Raw genomic sequence first — 20,434 nt, forward strand, 5'->3', positions numbered from 1 at the left:
TCTGCAAAACGATGTTACTCTGTGCCAAATTTCCTCCATTCTGCAACCAAACTCTGGGTGGATTTGGGAGTTGGGCATGCCATTGTGGTTATCAGTGAATATAGCCACTCTATCTCAGATCCTTCCTCTCCAACCTCCTCATGCCCCCAAAACACCTTCCACACACAAAAAAGCCCCAAGCTGATTGAGAGGATTTATAAAAACTCTGAGGGACTTAACAAGGCAGTTTTTGTTTTTATTAAAGATACAACAGCATGACTGTTCTGCATACCTTGCTGACTGATGCACGCTTCAGTCCCATCCAATCCAGATAAGAAAGTGCAAGAAGAAAATACACAGTTAATATCTTTAACCAGAGGCAACCATTTTCATAAGTTTAGTCATTCCACACATCCACTAAATGCCACACCCTCACCTTACACACCCTGAAACTGATAAAATACCTACCACAAAACCACTGAAAACACTTCCTTGTTATGATTAATTTCATGGAGTAGGACTTCTTGTGGCTTCTGCTCCAAACACAGGAGGCTGCATACCCGACTCAGGTCCTCTTTGTTTGTTGGAAGTGCATAGCATTCACCCAGCGTAACACTAATCAGCCCCAGCCCCAAGCGGCTCTTCACTGTCACATCCTTGGGTGGAGTGTTAGCACTGTTCTGATCAAGAAATGGCCGAGCTACTTTTCTCAAGTACTTCACTAGTAAATCCTTCACCTAAAACAAAAGGAAGGGGAAAAAAAGGCACATAATCCAACTGCACTGATCAACCTTTTTTTTTTTTTTAAAAAAGGGATCATTTCTCTCTCTCTCTCACTATTCCTCAGATAGCTACCACAGTGGTATTCAATGGTATTAATGACGATTGGCTTATTGCAGGGCAAAGGTCTATTTACTACTGCGTATGATGCTGGAAAGGAGTGTTTGGATTTTCATCATGCCTGACCATTGTAGATTGATGACGAAGTGACACCGGTTAGATAAAGCCATCTTCCACACCACCAGAACTGAACCTTCCAGAGTCTGTCACTCCTAAAGGCGCCACTCAAAGTTTCTATGTCTCAGAACAGAAGAATGGCCATACTGGGTCAGACCAATGGTCACTCTAGCCCCATATCCAGTCTTTCAACAGTAGCCGGTGCCAGATGCTTCAGAAGGAGTGAACAGAACAGGGCAATTATTGAGTGATCAATCCCCTGTTTTCCAGTCCACGTTTCTGGCATTCAGAGGTTTAGGAACACCCAGACATAGGGCTGCATCCCTGATCATCTTAGCTAATAGTCATTAATGGACCTATGCTCCATGAATGTATCAAATTCTTTTAGGAACCCAGTTATACAGCTGCAAGTTTCACACACACAAAAAGGAAGTATTTTTTTTTCACACAACGCACAGAAACCTGTGGAACTCCTAGTCAGTGGATGTTGTGAAGGCCAAGACTATAAACAGGGTTCAAAAAAAGAACTAGATGAATTCACAGCAGATAACCATTGATGGACCTATTAGCCAGGATGGGCAGCGATAGTGTCCCGAGACTCTGTTTGCCAGAAGCCGGGAATGGATCACTTGGTGATTCCCTGCTCTGTTCATCCCTCTGGGGCACCTGGCATTGGCCACTGTCGGCAGACAGGACACTGGGCTGGATGGACCTTTGGTCTGACCCAGTGTGGCCGTTCTATGTTCTTATTCCTACCCTGTGTTTAGTATTTACTATCCATGAGAGGACCTTCCTTCTTATCCCATGACTGTTTATTTTGCTTAAGTGTCTTTGGTGTGGGACCTCGTTAAAGACTTCCCAAAGGCCCAAATAGACTATAACCACTGGATCACGTGCTTCTGATGTACTTAAAACACACTTTGCTGTTAGCATTAGGGCATGTCTACACTACAGCCCTAAGTCAACCTATGTTAGGTCAATTTACAGCCACCGCAGTAATTACTGTGGTGGCTGATGTCCACACTACCCTCCTTGAGCAGGTGGTGTGCATCCTCACCGACTGAAGAGGGACAGTGTGGGGTGCCGAAAGCTTTCCACAAAGTTGCTCACTGGGAGCCCAGCACCTCCCCAAATACACACCTCCCCAGCTCTCACCTCCCTGCTCCCGGCAGTTGCCCAGGCTCCTCGACTCCTTGAGCGGGTAGCTTCTGGGCAGTAGCTCGGCTGGGAGTAGGGAGCTGGGGACAGCTGGGCTCTAACATGGAGCATGGAGCTGTGAAATAGACAGATCAGCTGTTGGTTGTCTTGTCAACCCAGACACCACGTCACCCAAACTACACCAATATAAGCCCTACACCTCTCGTGGAAGTGGAGTTATGTCAGTATAATAGGGCACTTACATCGGCAAGACAAGGCTGTAGTGTGAATATTGACATAATCAGGTCGATGTAAGCTGCCTTATGTCAACCTAACTGTGAAATATAGATCAGGCCTTAGTATCTTTTGCTAGTGCTCTTCAAATTCTTTTTTGGCCTGCTAATTTATATTTTTACACTTGACTTGCCAGAGTTTATATTCCTTTCTATTTTCCTCAGCAAGATTTGACTTCTAATTTTTAAAGGATGCATTTTTGTCTCTAAGCTCCTCTTTCACTTTGTTGCTTAGCCATGGTGGCATTTATTTGGTCCTTTTACTGTTTTTTTCATTTGGGGTATGCATATAGTTTGAGCTTCTATTATGGTGTTTTTAAAAAGTTTCCATGCAGCCTGCAGGCATTTAACTCGTGACTGTTCCTTTTAAATTTCCATTTAACTAACTTCATCTTTTTTTGTGTAGCTCCCCTTTCTGAAGTTAAATGCTACTGTGGTGGGTTTCTTTGGTGTTTCCCCCGCTACAAGGATGTTAAATCTAATCACAATGTGCTCGCTATTACAAGCAGTTCAGTTATAGTCAGATCTTGGACCAAACCCTGTGTACCATTTAGGACTAAATCAAGAATTGCCTCTCCCCTTGAGGGTTCCAGGAGACTAGCTGCTCTAAGAAGCAGACATTAATAGTGTCTAGAAATTTTAGTATCAGAGGGGTAGCCATGTTAGTCTGGATCTGTAAAAACAGCAGAGTCCTGTGGCACCTTATAAACTAACAGACATATTGGGGACATAGTCCCAGTCAAAATGGAGATATTATAATAAACCCATTATTATTGGGTTTTCTGTTTTTGTAGCCCCCTCTAATCTCCCTGGACATTTCACAGCCATTGTCTCCATCCTGGTCAAGCGGTCGCTTGTATATTCCTGTTGCTCTACTCTGATTATTCAACCATGGAATTTCTATCCATAGAGAATCTATGTAACAGTTTGATTCGTTTAACATTTTTACTATCTTTGACTCCATGCTCTCTCTCACATATAGTGTAACACCCCCATGAGCACAACCTACTCTATTATTCCTATATACTTTGTATCCTGATGTATTTTGTCCCATTGATTGTCATCATTCCACCAAGCTTCTTTGATGCCTGTTATATCAATATCCTCATTTAATACCAGGCCCTCAAGTCTGACTTGAAATATTGCTTCACTGGGCATGGAAAAACTGTTCAAGCCTTGGTCTGCTTTTAGGATAAGTGTACATATTTAATTTTTAAAAAAATGCAGCCTAGGCAGTATGTTATCCACCAGCCCTCTCTCTGACAAAAAATGGAAGGGCACTGCTAAGCTCTAAAGGAAGCCACCCACATCTAGCCCCTTCATCAGAGCGAAATAAAAAGGGAATACAAACTTGACCCAAAGTCCATTCAAAGAAATGATTATTTCCATTTACTCAAGTGGCTTTTGGATTAGGCCTCAGATGGGGAAGGGATCACAAAGACAGGTGAATGGTGGAACAAAAAAGTAAGAAGTCATTTTAAAACTACCACTTTCCTAACTCACCAGAAAAAGAAAGTTAAGTACTTAGTTAGAACCTGGACTCCCCCCACCCACCTTCTTTGTCTGGAAGATCTTCTGGAGGGAGAGCTTTAAACCCTAAAGAGATAGTGAAGTATTCTATGAAGACTCCTGGTGGCTGATTATGGAGTCCAGAAGGAATCCAGTCCAATCTAGCTCAGTCAGATGTGAGAATTTGGGATACAATATCCTCATAACCCAGAGTGGGTCAGGCGTGGACTAGAAATAAGCACAGAGAAAACCTACTGTGCCAAAGAGAGATATGGTAGCAAAGACTTAAAATAAAATGTTTACCAATATGGTTTACTCAGGAAATGTCTATATGCAACACTGGCACCTTTCTGAAGCCAATATCTTGTGCTCCAGGATCTCAAAATTTAATTAAAAAAAAAAAAGTATCTAGTTGTTATGGTTGCAAAGATCACCGTACAAACGTGAGCCAAATCTACAAAGAGCCTGGAACAACAGCTCTGAGATAGGAGTCGTACAGTTTATCTCAGTGGGATGTTAACTCAGGTGCGCAGTTATGATAATTTAAATATCAACAGTGTTAAAGCCATCCCAGCAAGTACCATACCCCATGCTCTGGCTCCGTTTGATGAGCTAGTATTGGTGCACTAAACCTCATACTGTAACTAAGGCCAAATGTTCAGGGAGTAGGACTTTATGCAACAGGAAGTAGAAACAACTCACCCCATCACACAACAGAAAGTTATCCATTTCTTCCACCAGAGGAGGCAAAGCAGACTAAGGATCTCAACCGCAAAGTTAAAATTGCATACTAATAACTGAATTTCAACCTCTTCCCCAATACACTGTCAAACGTAATTAGAATACCTGTTTTTCTCCAAACTCTAGCAATGCCCATTCCCTCGGCTCATTCTCATACACCATTGGCTTTGTTGTCACCATGTAAAACTGATGCAACTGGTTGAAAAAGTTCTTCATGTTGATATCGGTCCATGTGGTAAGGATGCTGAAGATGGTCTCTAGCATAATTTCTGCTGCTATCTGCTTCCCTCTCTCACTTTTCTTCTGATCATCCCATCCAACCCAACTCTTCAAGTGTTTCATCAAACCATCAGGGGGTTTAGTACATACTATATCATCATACTGGTGCCAACCTAATAAAAAACAATAATAATTAAAAAACACATTTAACTTATAAAAGACAAGAAGCAGGTGTTTCAGTTTCCCTGCTGCCTCACATACCTGGTAGCAGACCAGCACAGGACAGGTAGTGCACAGGACACTGGAGTTGGATGAAGGAGACCTAAGTTCTGTTCCCAGCCTGGCCACAGGTCACTTCCCCTCTCTGTGTGTGTTTCCTTTCCCACCCTCTCTTTGACATCGCCATTTAGATTCTAAGCTCTTCCAGGAATCAAGCCTGTCACATCTGGAGTGACAACTTTTTATTGGAATGTTGGTACTTCAACAGCTGCAGCAGACTAGCAATTACGTTTCAATAAATATGACATAGGTACAGATATACATGTGTTAAATGTGGGAATCAGAGGCCATTAAAGAGAAATGATTTATAAATACATTAATTAATGGAGATATCCTATGTCCTAGAACTGGAAGGGACCTTGAAAGGTCATCAAGTTCAGCCCCCTGCCTCCACTAGCAGGACCAAGTACTGATTTTTGCCCCAGATCCTTAGGTGGCCCCCTCAAGGATTGAACTCACAACCCTGGGTTTAGCAGGCCAATGCTCAAACCACTGAGCTATCCCTCTCCCCACCCCATTAGATGATTTCATCCAAGTCTGTCCTTCCATATTTCTACACAATACCCCGAGCTTTCTCACATGGGTTTTTTGCCTGGTGTCACTGATAAGGCTGATTAACATCAGCATCACCTGGCAAATAAGAGATATCTAAATATGCATAATTATGATGAAGACTAAACAGTCACACCCTGTGGAAACCACCTTACCTCCCGAGCTGAGATACTTGGATGGTATGTGTAAAAAGCGATTCACAATCACTCCTCCCAGGCAACGTTTGTAAATGAATTCATATTCTCCATCCTTGCCACGTGAAATAAAATATTTGTAGGGAAATGGTTTATTCATGTTGTTCTTGGAAATAGTCACACAACCCTCAATGAGGAGTCCATGCTCTCCCAGGTCCCTGTTCAATACAAAAACAGCTTAACAGCGGCAGCAAGCTCAGACAATAGACAAGTCAGACATTGGTTGCTCTAGGACTTGCTATCCTCCCCAACTGCCAATTTTTAAAAAGAGAGGAAAGACTTAAAATTATTCCCCTCTTCATTATACGTTTGATATTTTGCCCCAATACCCAACTAAACGGCTGAGGAGGACACAAATCTGAATTCAGACAATGAGCACATGCACAGTTCCCAGCAACAGAAATTAAATGCGACAACCAGACAGCTCAGATTTGCTCCCTTTTCCCAAATAGGGGCCTCAGTATCGTCAGAGCACAGTGCAGTTTTATGCAGATCACTCAATAGTGGGCTATTATTATTATTATTTATTTTAGGTATATAAACATATTCACTCGCCTTGCAAATACTTCTGGACTGACCTATAATCAACATATTTCTTTTACATTCTATGGTGCTGGTTTCTCTCCCTCCTTGACTGTGGCTCCCACACATACATACAAGCTCTCTGGGGCAGGGACTGTTTTTGTTCTGTGTTGCACAACACCTAGCACACTGGGGTCCTGGTCCCCAACCAGGGCTCCTAGGAGCTACGATCATACAAGCAAACAATAAACATCACTCTGAAGTACTTAGGGTTCTCTCTCTCACACACAATATACAAATTTACAAAGAACTGAAAAGATAAAGCACTTAACATTATATATCATGAGCTCTTCAACACACAAGAACACAATTTATTACCACAACTACCATATACCACAACCTTAACTCTGCTCCTTTCACCGCTCACCCCTGCATTATTTTTCTCTAACACTAGTAGTCACAGATGGAGAGGGATGGGGGGTAGGGACGACTAGGTGATTGTGTTGTGAGTGGGTAGTTTGATCAAGACTTGTGTGCAGGAGAATGGTTAAAGGTGGTGACAGAAGGGTGGCAGCTCTATGGGAAACCGAACAAAAACTACCTAGAAAATTCAAAAGGACCTAATTAACTAACTGAAATTCCAAACGGACTGGCCACCTACTTTTTAGGGAAAACCCAATATTTTAAATTGCCCATTTAAAAAGGCAACCTTAGCTAAAGAGTCTCCATAATAATGATATATACATGGTTTTGGTCTCACCATGCTCAAAGGCCCCATGTCCATGAAAATAAAACCACCACACAGCAGGTTCATAGGGGAAAAACACACACTTTCCAAAGTACTAAATGAAATATTAGCCTAGGTCCACATTTTAAGAGACAAGGCCCTGTTATTATCCTGCTTGAATGTAGCCAAGCCTTATTTCAGATAACAGATAACAGGCCCTTTCTAGACTAAGAAAAAAGACATTTTTTGTAAGTCGAGTTAGCAAATGTGATTCAGCTAATGTGACTTGAAACATCCCCATCAAGTGTAGACATAGTTTAACACCAACTAACACGACTGTGAAGGTGTTAAAAGTGTCTCTACACTAAGTGTGAAGGGGTGCCACAGTTTAAAAGTATCTTTTTTCCTAGTCCAAACAGGGCTGCAGAAGAAAAATTACAACAGCCAGGGCAGAGACAAAATACCACACCTATGTCTCTTGTTATTGTGAGGCAGGTAGTTCAAATAAGAGGCCTAAATTAAAATTAAGCAGCGCTGGAACTTACAGAAAAGTACTTACTTTGTGCAGGTCAATTCACAGATGTTATCCTTCCAATTCAAATATCCTGAAATGCCTTGTGCCCTGATGAACACTTTATGCTGATTAGGATCTAGCTTAAAGTCTTTAGACAATATTGCATGGAAATACACTGTGACACCCTCTCCAAGATTCACCTGACTATAATGACAGAGAAAATAAAGTTAAAATACTATTTAAATATTTGTGTAATTTAAAAAAAATGAATGCATGAGAGCTAACAGCTGTTTGTTTGTGTGCTTATTTGTAGCCAACTCCATGAATGGCATTAATATCAGTTTCAGTGCAAACTCCTCCCCATCTGGCCAGATATAAAGGCCAATACATAGTATTCTCCAAGCAAAGTGAACATCACACACAAAGATAAAAATTAGGAATAAGAAGTGTTCTTTAGCCAGGTAGTGACAGAGAAGACACTCCTGTAACCTAACTAGTCACTGTCTGATGGGAAACAGTCTGGGATGTAACCCTGGATTACACACCAGCAATTATATACACACATTTTGGATGCAAAATATTGCTCCCATGAAATACAGAAAGACCACTTCTGATGAAGCAGCACCCTCAAAAAACTCTCATACCGCCTATGTTGCTCTGCATCATTCTTGACCCTGACATATTTCTCTTTCCCTCATCTCCTGCTCTCTGCAATCTGCCCACCACCTAACCACAACGTCTCTGTTTGCCACAGCTTTGACTGTCACTAATGCATTTGTCCACTCTCACCCTGACAATTGCAATCCCTTCTATCTGGACACCTCAAGTCCCAGCTTTCCAGATTCTTGGATATGAAGAATAATGCTACTGCCCACTCCTTTTCATGTACCAAGAAATCTGACCACAGAACATCACTCCTCAAGCAACTTCATGGGCTCCCTATTGGTTTAATTGAAAAATCCACTTGAAAAACTGCCCTGCTTATTTAAGACTCTCTTCATGGACCACTTCCTGCCTACCTCACAGATCCTGTCTCTCTCTAATCACCTTCCTGCTAACTCTGCTCATCCAGCAACTGCCTCCTCCCTGTAATCTCACCACTGCTGGTGAGAGAACCTTTCTTCTGTAGCTCCTCCCAGCTGGAACAACCTTCTCGTATCTTTCCACCTCACTGAATCTAAGGGCTGGTCTACAACAGAAAATTAGACTGACCCAGCTATGTCACTCTGAGCAAGGTAGTTAAGCTGACCTAAGTCCCCATGTAGACAGTGCTAGTTTGACAAAAGAATTCTTCGGTCAACCTAGCTACCACCTCTCATGGAGGAGGAACACCTACAGCAATGGGAGAACCCCTCCCCTCGGCGTAACTCCATTGAAGTGGAAAAGCAGAGAAGCCTCACACACACACAAAAATCAGCCACTTGGTTTGCACAGTTGTGAATAATTCAAACACTAGGAAGCTTTTATTTTAAGCCTAGTCTATGCTGAAACAGAAGAGAACCCATCTACAATTACCCAATAGCAGCTACTGGCTGGTCCTCATTACTTTCAACAGCACTTTAAAAGAGGGCATACTCTACCTTGGCTTAATTCTATTTGCATTGGCTTCCTGATTTTTCTGCTGCTTCTTGTCCTTCTTATTATTGCCTGAAACAGCTGCTGCATAATCTGTGTTAGGAGCTTCAATTGCCTTTGTTTGATTTGTCTTCTTTTCCATTTCTTTGGGTGTTCCCTTTCTTGAGGTTCCTTTGGTTACCGCTTCCATGTTCTGTGACACAAACGCACAGAATGAGTCAAAAGCAATGAACCTCAACGACACGACTTTCATAGAAACCAGCCGGATTTGTTCAAGGTGGCATGCGATATCTAAACTATGATGTTGCATGTCAAATATCTCAATTCAAAACTGATTCAGTTGGGCCTGCATTTAAGTGTTCTGCACCAGGGCCGCGTTCAGTTCCAAAGACTGGTCGGTTTGTCATTCCCCAGGGTCAGAGGAAACGAAGGCAAATCTTCTGACCAACCTAACAGCCAGAGCCGCAAGAGTGCTCTGATCAGGTTTTACATGGAATTGAATGCCAATGTTGACTGGCAGAAGTCACCATGTCATAGGTTCCTGGAGGAAGGGGTATAAAGGTAGAGAAAATATCTGCAATTCAACAGGTCCATTCTGGGACTGAACCCCACATTCAGAGGGGGTGTAAAGCCAGCATAATGAAGCAACACAGGCAATGCATATGCATTTCTGTAGCGTGTGGACTGTGCTGAGCTCTGCTGTGAGATTAGGGAATGGCAGGAGAGATGGGGACTGGACCACGAAATAAAGTTCAATACCACGTGTTTTTCAAGTTCTATGGGGAAAAACTGACAGGGATTCTGAGCCATTTAACACCTGTACCCACTTCATTAACAACGGAGAGAAAACTGACAAGAGCAATGCTGAAAATTACACTCGTTTCACTGAATAAAGTTCTGCTCAGAGATGAAGCTGAACCCAATGGGGGGCTTTGGAGAGGAGAGGAGAAGACTTAACCCCAAGATGGTTTAGTAAATCACCCAGCAATGGAGAGGCACTTGGACTACTGTAGTATAGCTATTCTTGTACTAAGGGCAACTCTTGCACCCCTGGAACTAACCAAAGGTGAACAGAGAAGTTCACAGATGTAAGATACACCTGTGCAAACAGACTGGCAGGATGCTGCAAAGTGCCCCTTACTTCCTCCCTATCTCCTCAGGTTGTTCGACTGGGGTGGCAGAAATGAACAGGCTTCAATTTACTGCAGTAACCATTTCAAAGTTCAAAAGAAGGAAACTTATTCCAACATAATCACACGGTTATTTGGCGGTTTACCTTTGAAACTGGAGCACTTGCTTGCTGCTTGCTCTCTTGTTCGACTTTCCTGCTCTGTGTTGTTTCAGCTTCAGGAAAGGAGACTTTCTTCTTCCAACTCTGATGGTCTACATCAGAATTTGAATCCTTACTCGCAGGTGCTTCCATATTGGAGCAAAACCCTAAGGATACACTCTCTCCCTCTTTGGAAGCCAGTGCATCGCTGTCTCCCCCTGATGTCTGGGTATCTGATCTATTTTCTGAAGGCTGGTCAACTTCAGTGGGGCTGCTCTCACTTTCCTTCTTGTCGGAACCCTTATTTTCTCTGGCCATCTGGCCATCACTTGGGGAACTTTCATCTTCCATCTTCTCTTCTGCAGCTCTGGAGCCTGCAGGCTGAGCAAGCTCATCATTGGTACCATTCTGCACTGACTGGTGCCTGGTGTCACTGCTGCTGGGATTCTCTTCCACAATCGTCTCTGGACTTTGACCCTCACTTCCCAAGGGGCATAAGGAATGGTCACTTCTAATCTGACTTTCGTTGTTACAGGGAGATGACTCAGCCTCTGCTTTGGCCACGTCATTCTCTTGGATTTGGCTTTCTTGAGCTGGATTTTTTGCATCAGCCAATTCTGAGCTCAAAGGAGAGTCCAGACTACAAGGTGCTGAACTTACAGAGGTCAAAGAGTCCTGCATCCCAGAGTCAGAAGGATTCTTCTTACTCTTATTCCTCTTTCTCTTTTTCTATGTAGGGAAGTAAAACACACACACATCCTTGCTTACTCATAGTGGGGAAATCCTGTATTCACTGTTTCCCTTAACATAGTTGGTATGTCCTCAATCCCTGTGTCCCCTGTAGGTGGAGACAGAATAACTGGTCCATCTCTGTCATACTCCAACCCCAGCCCCTAAAACATCCTTGCTTATGCCATCACTTTCTGATTTTAAAGGCAAAGAGAAACAGGAGGGGAAAAAAATAAAATCCTACCTTAGTTCAGAGAGAAGGAAAATGCTTTGTGTGAGCTACTTAAAACTAAGCGACTCCTAACCAAATTCTAAACTAGGTAACCGCATTTGACCTAACCACTGCTATTTTAAGTGGATACCTTAACTCTTCCTGACTTCATGTCCTACATTCTTGCAGGTACAGAACCGCTGTTTTATATATATATTCCAGCTCAGAGGCTGCTGCATTTCATGAATGAGGAAGGGGGTCCTGTATCTATGGTTGGTAAAGATCTTTGGGGGAAAACCATCAGAATGAAAAGTTCTGTATAAAATGTATAATATTATGATGCTCTGAAAAGGACACTGTCTAAGCCTTCCTGCCAGCTTCTCACTTGCTCCATTATTACAGCTGGTTGTATTTACTAGAGTATTTCACTCCTTGGGGAAGGTGAAATCAAGGGTCCAGGCAATGTAAGGAGGGGGCTGTGTGTAGGCAGGAAAGGCTTTTTTTTCCCCTCCCCTTCTTATCTGATACAAAAATTCTTAGAACAGTTTTAACTGGTGCTACCGCAAAGTAGCAGTGTCACTCTCACAAGTATCAAACTAAAGAATTTTACACATTCTGTTCAAGGCCCCCGACTGAGAATACGAAATAAAAGGCTCAGTTTCACAACACACAATAATGGTTCTGGTGAGATGAAAGTGCTTGAAATGCTGGAGCAATGGAAGGGACACACTAGCTGAAAGTGAGAGTGTGATATCTGCGGGTTTCCCTGAAGCCAGGCTCTTCTTGACTGAGAAGCCTCTTATGACCTCTTCCAAAATAATTGACTTGCTTCCTCACCCACCTGCCAGTCAAAATCATCAAACCCAGGCCAGATTCACTGTATTTGCTGGTTTTAAACTCAGGCAGGTGGGAAAAAAAAAAAAAGGTCTTCCCACCTCATGCTTCAGATTGTCACTCCGATGAGCATACAGCTGGGTCGCAGGTAACCAAGCACAAACAACAGCGGGAGAGCAATGGTGAATGTGGACAGTCATGGACAGCTATTACAAAGCACCCTGTTAAGCTGGAGGAGGGAAAGACTTAGAGCTATGTGATGAAAGGAGAGAAACAACAAATCCATCCACCTCATTTGCCAGCACAGAGATTGTGACCAGAGACTGGTTCCAGATTCAGAACTATGTATACACAGGAATTACAGAGACACTGGCTCTGTCCAAGGCGTCAGGCAGGGACCATTCAGGAACTGCTGACAGCAGTTATTAAGTTTAATCACTTCAGGCTGGCATCCAGCTGTGGACCCAGAACAGACACCTGTGCTAGTAATTGGGGCTTCAGGGGAATGTGCTTGCTTAGGCTGCTCTGGGTAGAGGAACTACTCATGAGAACTACCTGCTGTGGACTTGTAGGAGATGGGCTGCTATCCTCAAATTGGACTGGTTTCTCCTTTCTCCTCTTTCTGGAAAGGGGATTAGCATCATTCAACACACTCCAGACTACACCGCTTGCAGCTTTTGCTGTCTGTTGAAAAATGGCTTCACTTTCAGAAAGATCAGGAAGTGAGATACAATTGCTAATCAATATTTATCTGTCAGGGTAGGGTGAGTAGTACTTTACACTGCAGTGTTATTTGCAGCTTGCGTTTTTAGTTTATGGCATGGGCAATTTTTAATAAAATTATTTCTCTATTTTCCCTACTTGAAACAAGTCAAATTTTCCCTGCTGCTCCTTATGAACGTTATCTGGCGAGTGCTTGAGACTTGGGGGCGGGGAGAAAGCATACCCTCTCCAACTACCACTTCGCTCACCAACATGCGACACTGGAGAAGGAGAGACTGTGCAAGGAATCTGGCACCGCAGTCCCTACAGGAACCAAAGTGACCATGGAAATGCATGTATGCAGTGTTGTAGACATGTCACTCCCATGGATTTATGGCTTATTATGGTAAACCAATCTGTAACTAACACCCATTTTTATCCTATGACTACAGGGGTGTTAACAGAGATGGTGTCCCTAGCCTGTGTTTGCCAGAAGCTGGGAATGGGCGACAGGAGATGGATCACTTGATGATCACCTGTTCGGTTCATTCCCTCTGGGGCACTTAGCTGGCCACTGTCTGAAGATGGGACACTGGGCTAGATAGACCTTTGGTCTGACCCAGTGTGGCCGTTCTTTTGCCAGGTCCAGGTTCCTCAGTGCCCAAGACTGATGGTGAATAATAGAGCTGAAGGGTCGAATGCTGAGTAGCTAAGTTAACAATCGACAGCTAAAAGACTCAAAGATAAAGATAAAGGCTAAAACTCAAAAGAAGAGGAAGAAGTAACAGAATAATAATTCCATGTGGTGGTTTGCCTTCATAGGGCCTGAGCACTATCATGAATATTCATGCCAATGCCCAACCTTCCAGGCCCAAATCTAACTTCCTCACCCACATAGTACTGAAGTGCACTTATTCTATAGCCTAACATATCTATACATATTAATGCCAATTAGCTCATTCTCAGACCTGCCACTTCTTGCCTGAACTGGTTTATGGTTGTTACATCCATGTTCCTGCAATGTCCCCTATGGTCACTATTTACCACTGAGTTCCGACTCCTACTCTTCAGTAGACATGTCTAAGGGCTTGTCTACATTACGGGCAGCAATCGATCCAGCAGGGGTCGATTTATCACAGCTAGTCTAGAGTTGACGGGAGAGCATCAGCCATTGATTTACTGCAGTGAAGACACCGCGATAAGTGGATCTAAGTACGTCGACTTCAGCTATGTTATTCACGTAGCTGAAGTTGCGTAACTTAGACACACACACGCGCACACTATAGACCAGGCCTGAGGGGTGACTGTTAGGCCGTTTATCTATGTCAAAGGTCACAAGCCTACTTCACCATACTTATGCTAACTTGCTGAAACAAATCATACAGGATACAGACTTGTAGACTCCTTGCGTTACAGCCAAACACAACAGAGTAAACTAAACAAAATACAACCAAACTAGAAGCTAATAGGCAGGATATAAAAAAGCAAACCAGCAGGCTAGCCCTATGGGTTACACTCCGCATTGGATGAATTTCAGCCTGCGAGTGTATTGCTCTCTGACTGTCACAGAAAGCCCAGGTTTTAAGTGGGCAGTTCACAAGTCTCAGTGAAATTTGTTTAGCTGTTATCTTCACTTATCTACACACAAAAATCACACTGCTGGAAGTTACAGATTTAAAAACAACAATAAAACCCAAAACACCCAAACACACACCAACCACACCACAATAAAATTAGGGAACATACTATACCAGTGACAAAAATGCATAACTGTAGGTATTTCTGCCAAAATTATATTACAAAAATAAGTTCTCTGTTCATCCCTCCACATATATTCTGGTGTATGACATTTCATACAATGGTTTATTGTCTATTGTTGTGTAAGTATTGTTTGTTGTATAATAATTTTGGGCCAATGTTTACCACATGAAGCTCCAATTCTTTGAATGAGATAAGTTACCATAAAATATTAATTAGAATCTAGAAACATTCCAATTATGATAGTGGATGTAAAGTTTCTATGTTCACGAGAGATTTTGTTAACTCACACAAAACTGAAAACAGAGGCATGTTGGGTTTTTTTTTAAATGTCTTGGGGATCTCAGTTAGAATATTCTGGAATTTAATAAAGCTGTCAGCATTATGAAGTCACCATTAAAGAAAGAGGCAGCTTGAAACAATTTTTTTTAAGTCCTCTGCTATAAGTTGTGATAAAAGAGGATTTGAAATCCAAGTAACTCTGAGAATCTGTTTTCCCAAGCATTTAAAGTTTTCAGCAATAGGAGAATCGGACATTAAAGGACTTGTCCACATGAGAAAGGTTTTGCTATACAATACCAGCAAAGAGTGCTATTGCTGGTATAGCTTCTTACACCAGTTCTCTGAAGAAAGTAAGCTATAACGTCAAACACATTTTTGGCTGGCATAACCATGTCTACCCTAGGGCTTTTGTTGGTACACACATATCAGAAAGATCATACCCCTAAGCAACATTATTATACTGGCAAAGGTTTCTAGTGCAGACCCAGCCTAATGCAGCAGCATTGGCTGATAAATCCCCTAACAAGCAGCTATTGACTTGGGACAGACAGATTTTTAATTCTGAAGCTTTCCTGTATCATTTATTGATTCTATTATTGCTGGAAACATATTGTTAGGGGAAGCTGTATGATTCAGCATCTCAGCGACATACACTGAGACACCATTTGCTACAAAATTTTTAAACAAAAATGCAGTTAGTGGTTCCAGATCCTGAGCAAAAAGCATTAGTAATAGGTGCCTCATTCTGTAAATGAGAGAGAAAGCAGAGGAGTTATTTGCTTGGATCATGCTACTCGGCACCCGGTGTCCTTACCCACTCCAATACTGTAGGGAAATGGGAAGATTCCTCAAGGTCTCTGCACAGTACACAGTCTGCACCAGCGCATTCCGACATACTCACTTTCTTCTTTGAGACATCGCTTTGAGTTCCCAAGCTCCGTGACAGCAGCTCTCCTGGCTTTCCCTGTGTTTCTTTGGTCAGTGGTTGTCCATCAGCAGCTGGCACTGAGAAGGCACCCTCTACCTTCAGTTCTCGCCCACTCTCCACTTCCCACTCAGGGACTGGAGCTGGCTTTACATCTCCACTTCCTACAACTGAGAAAAAGTTCTCTATTAATTTTACAGTGAGGAAACAAGGAGAAGACAAAACGTAATTCTCAACCAGAGTGGGGGAAAGGAAGAAGGGAAATCACAAATGCTGAATAAATGCATGGACTGAGACATGAACATTGCTTCCACACCCCTTTCTGAAGAGAACACTGGAAATAACCTCAGAAGGGAGGAAAGGCGCAATTCTCAGTCCTAAACCAAGGTTAAGAGAGAAGGGCCAGTGAAAATGACTCAGCTGCAAGCCCCACTCTGAGACTACTTGCATCACATTACCAAAACAGCACAAGCTGCTGAACTTATACTGCCAGAAAGGAGATTAGAGAGGGCTGGTCCTGAAAGTATATTTCAGCCCCGAGGCTGAAACTCAAAGCATCCCTTCCTCTGTTCAGTCCAGAAATCCCCTAATCCCCCCACCTCCCCACTTTTGGCTTCCCATATGCATCATGGCTTTATGCAACATCATCTTGAGTGGTGCATTCACCTTTGTATCATAGATGTTACCAGTTTCCTCCTGCATAATCCTCAGGGCAGAATTGTGGAATGTGAAATGAGCAGGGCCTTCGTGTGTGCATGTGGGTATGAAAGGCAAAGCCAACAAAGCCCAAGAGCTTATCTAGCCCCACAGAGAACAGGAAGAACGTAAATAAATCACAAGAGTCAAAGCATAAAATCTCCTCCCCCTCCCCCTCAAAAAAAACAACAACAAGGAAACAAATACAATGCAAAAAAAAAACAAAACTACAAGTAAAATGGGGGCTTAAATAACAAATGTAATACAGAAGGTGGCCTGCAAAGAAGGTGGGATAGAAATCACAGCTGCGCCCTTGTTTTCTTCTTCATGATGCATGAAAGGGGCCCGAAAAGACCTGAGAAACAATTCCACGTGTGTTTTACATCCCAAACAAGTCCTGTGACTCTGTCTCGGCTGAAAGGCTTGTTCTGTAGGGCACCAACTCTATAATAGTGTAAGTATCAACTTCAATCTAATCTATTTTGTAATGACTTTATACTAACAAGTATCAGGGGCACCTGTGTTAGTCTGTAGTCACAAAAACAATGAGGAATCAGTGGAACATTAAAGACTAACCGACCTGTTTAGATGTCTTTAAGGTGCCATCAGACTCCTCGTTGTTTTTATATTAACCGGATCTCAAAAGCAGCTTTGAAGCAGTTTTGTCTTTGGGCTTTGTTAGAGCAAGACGACCTTTCAGTCTCTTCACCTTGTCAAACCATAGGTGACAGTTCAATAATTTCTTACTGTGGGTTGTGCGGCCCTACGGCCTGGCCTGTGCTACAGTTAGGTTGATGTAAAGCAGCTTATGTTGACATAACTCTGTAAGTATCTACAGTGAAGTGCAGTTCCCACCAACGTAACTGCCCACTATACCGACTTAATAACGCCACCTCCACAAGAGGCCCAGTGCCTAGGCGGACATCGTTAGGTTGACGCAGTGTCAGTGTAGACGCTGTGTTGCTGACATCGACTGTTGCTGCCTTTCAGAAGACATCCAACAATGCCCCACACTAACCGTTAAATCAGTGCAAGCGCTCCTGATGAGGACGCGCACTACTGACACAAGGAGCGTAGTGTGGACATGCAAAAGCAATTTAATTACTGTGGGGCTGTAAGTCAACGTAACTTAGGTGGACTTAATTTTATAGTGCAGACTTGCCCTAGGTGTCATTGCTGAAATGTGAGGTTTGAATGAGTAAGGGGCACTGACAATTGTGTAGGTCAAAAGGCAACGGGCTACAAGTCAGGTCCAAGGAAGTGGCTAGGCCTTAAGGTCCAGATACCCATTTGTCAGTTCCTAACTATTAATCCAGATAAGGAGTTGTAACGGTTTTGATGGAGTCATCTCCTGTTGTTTCCCTACTCTCACCTGCTCAGGAGAAAACCAGGATTGTGGCCTCAGACATATGCAGTGGAGAAACGTCTGTTGGAGGGAAGGCCCCAAAAGTGAACCAAAGGTTAAGCTTGATCATGCTCTACCAGGATTGTGCAATGCAGCTGCAGTGTGAAGCTGCAATACCCTGATTCACTTGCGAGATCTCAGGCAAGAGACTGAGGGGTATTAGCAGCTCAAACTGCAACTTCAAAAAGTCCAGGTAAACGAGAAAGCAGCGATCTCAATCTACTTTCTTATTGAATTATTATTGATTTTAATTTATGCTGTTAATTCCCTGATTCATTCATCTGATCTCCACTGTAACTTCAATTTAATTATTGCATTTAGTGTTGTAGGGAAGTTAGCTTTACATTTCCCTGTGTGTCTTCTCAATATAATGCATAACACACACTGAATTGGTTTTGTCTCCTCAAATTGCCATGGCATCTAAACAACATTAAAGCAGAGATTTGAATGAAAACATTGATAAGCCATTTGGCTGTGGCCTGAATTAAACCCCATTACTATTTTACACTATGATGATAACCAGACAACTAGTGCAGAGGTGAGATACATTTGCTCCCGACTGAAAGCTGAGCAGTTGAGAGAGAAGGGATTTTCAATCAGACTGCTCAAAACAGTGTGTGTTTTATTAGCACCTATTTAATTTCAGTTATTATTTAACATTTGGAAAAGGAAGCTGCTTAAAGATTCAGCACCTGCCGCCCATTCAGTGTAAGGCATTAGAGCTCTTTGCATATTCCTGCCAAACCAGTGAAGAGCAGCCTTTACACTCCAGATATTTCTAAAGTAAAAAGCAATTCAAAAATTTCAGAAATAAAAACAAAAAGAAGAAGAACATAACAACGGCCATACTGGGTCAGACCAATGGATCATCTAGCCCAGAACCCTGTCTTCCAACAATGGCCAATGCCAGGTGCCCCAGAGGGAATGAACAGAACAGGGAATCACCAAGTGATCCATCCCCTGTTGCCCATTCCCAGCTTTTGGAACAAATGTTTCAGGACTCCTCTATCAATCTTAAAGCAGGAAACAGCAAAAACCCAATTTAAAAACAAAAAAAACACACAAAAAACCCTTTTGTTTGCACAGTGCCCAACACAACACACGTCTAAGGGTGTAACCGCAGTAAAAAGTAACAATAATAATGACATCTATAAAGGTAGAGACAAGGCAGGCAACTTGATTCTCACCCTGCCCATTGTCAGGTGGGGGATTCCCAGGGTTGGGGAACAGGTCCCAGCCACACACCTCTGCACAGACTCCAATCCTCTCTCCAGGAGATCAGAGGTAACCCTTGGACCAAGTACCATGTTTTACAAAAGCACAACACTTTTATCCAACTCAGCAAAGCCAGGCATTCCCAGGTCAGGATCTCTAGCAGGGGTTACACAGACTCCCTTGCCCTGATACAGCACGTAGCCCACCCCTACCCCCATACCAAGTCAGATATGCACAAGATCTCTGCTTTGGGTCGATGCAACCACACCACCCTTGGGTCAGTCCAACCTGTCCGTGCCCTCTGCCGCTTGCTGCTTGGTATCAGCTGGCCTGGAAGCTCCAGCCTGTGCGTCCCTAACAGTCTCCTTTTGTCTCTCCTCCAGGCAGCTCCTAGTTCAGCTCTGCCTGCACCCATCCCGGTGTCTCTCTGCCCCAGCTCAGCACTGCTACTTTTCCCGCCGCTCTTTCTTTGTTCTCTCTACAAGTCTTACCAGTTCCTGGGCTTGTCCGTCCCCGCCTCCACTTGCTCATTGGCTCAAACCCTCCCAGGTGGTCCATAGTTATGTCTGTGTCCTTGTTCTTTGCTGCTTTTACAGATCCAGACTAACACGGCCACCCCTCTGATACTTGACACCACGCAAGGCACTGCATTCAGCCGCATGGAGTGGAAATCCATCAATCTCATGAAGAAGCTTGCACAAATACAGACAGATATCTTCTTCCTTTCCAAATGCAAACGGATGGACATCATACCAAACGGACTAAAGGGAATAAATCCACTGCTATCTACATACTACACAGACCACAGTGAGAGAGATTATGCCATACTCTATCAAAGAAACTGAGGAAGCACCTGATCAGCATCCTATACAGCAAACAGGAAAACATCAAAAAAGAGCTCTCCAACCTGGAGACTCTCATTAATAACCAAACTTCCATACAAACAGACTTCACTAAAATAAGACAGGAGATCTACATTACTCACTTCACCTCTCTACAAAGGAAAAAGGACTGTAAGCTGTCTAAACTCCTACCTGCCACATGGGGCCACAACCGTGGTACCCCTAACCCACCCAGCAATATCGTCAATCTATCCAACCACACACTCAGCCCAGAAGAAAATTCTGTCCTATCTCGGGGACTCTTTCTGCCCTGACACCCCCACCAACATGATACAGTTCTGCGGCGATCTGGAAGCCTACTTTCGCT

The 20,434-nt window shown here is 43.1% G+C and overlaps 1 protein-coding gene across 12 annotated transcripts in view; it reads right to left on the reverse strand.

Annotated features, from left to right (window-relative positions):
* The window catches only part of RNF213 (ring finger protein 213), an 86,723-nt gene that overhangs the window by 61,025 nt on the left and 5,264 nt on the right, over positions 1-20,434 (reverse strand). For 9 of the 12 annotated variants that reach the window (XM_050921020.1, XM_050921019.1, XM_050921017.1 and 6 more), the window contains 7 exons: positions 15,886-16,079; positions 10,475-11,197; positions 9,204-9,391; positions 7,669-7,827; positions 5,822-6,018; positions 4,722-5,008; positions 448-716 (listed from right to left, as the gene is read on the reverse strand). In XM_050921020.1, coding sequence (XP_050776977.1) covers positions 448-716; positions 4,722-5,008; positions 5,822-6,018; positions 7,669-7,827; positions 9,204-9,391; positions 10,475-11,197; positions 15,886-16,079 — 2,017 coding nt within the window. Of the gene's footprint in view, positions 1-447; positions 717-4,721; positions 5,009-5,821; positions 6,019-7,668; positions 7,828-9,203; positions 9,392-10,474; positions 11,198-15,798; positions 16,080-20,434 lie in introns of those variants that run through there. The other 3 variants (XM_050921023.1, XM_050921026.1, XM_050921028.1) reach the window with 3 other exon arrangements.

This window comes from Gopherus flavomarginatus, chromosome 12 (genome assembly GCF_025201925.1).
Source record: "Gopherus flavomarginatus isolate rGopFla2 chromosome 12, rGopFla2.mat.asm, whole genome shotgun sequence".
Classification (NCBI taxonomy): Eukaryota; Metazoa; Chordata; order Testudines; family Testudinidae; genus Gopherus; species Gopherus flavomarginatus.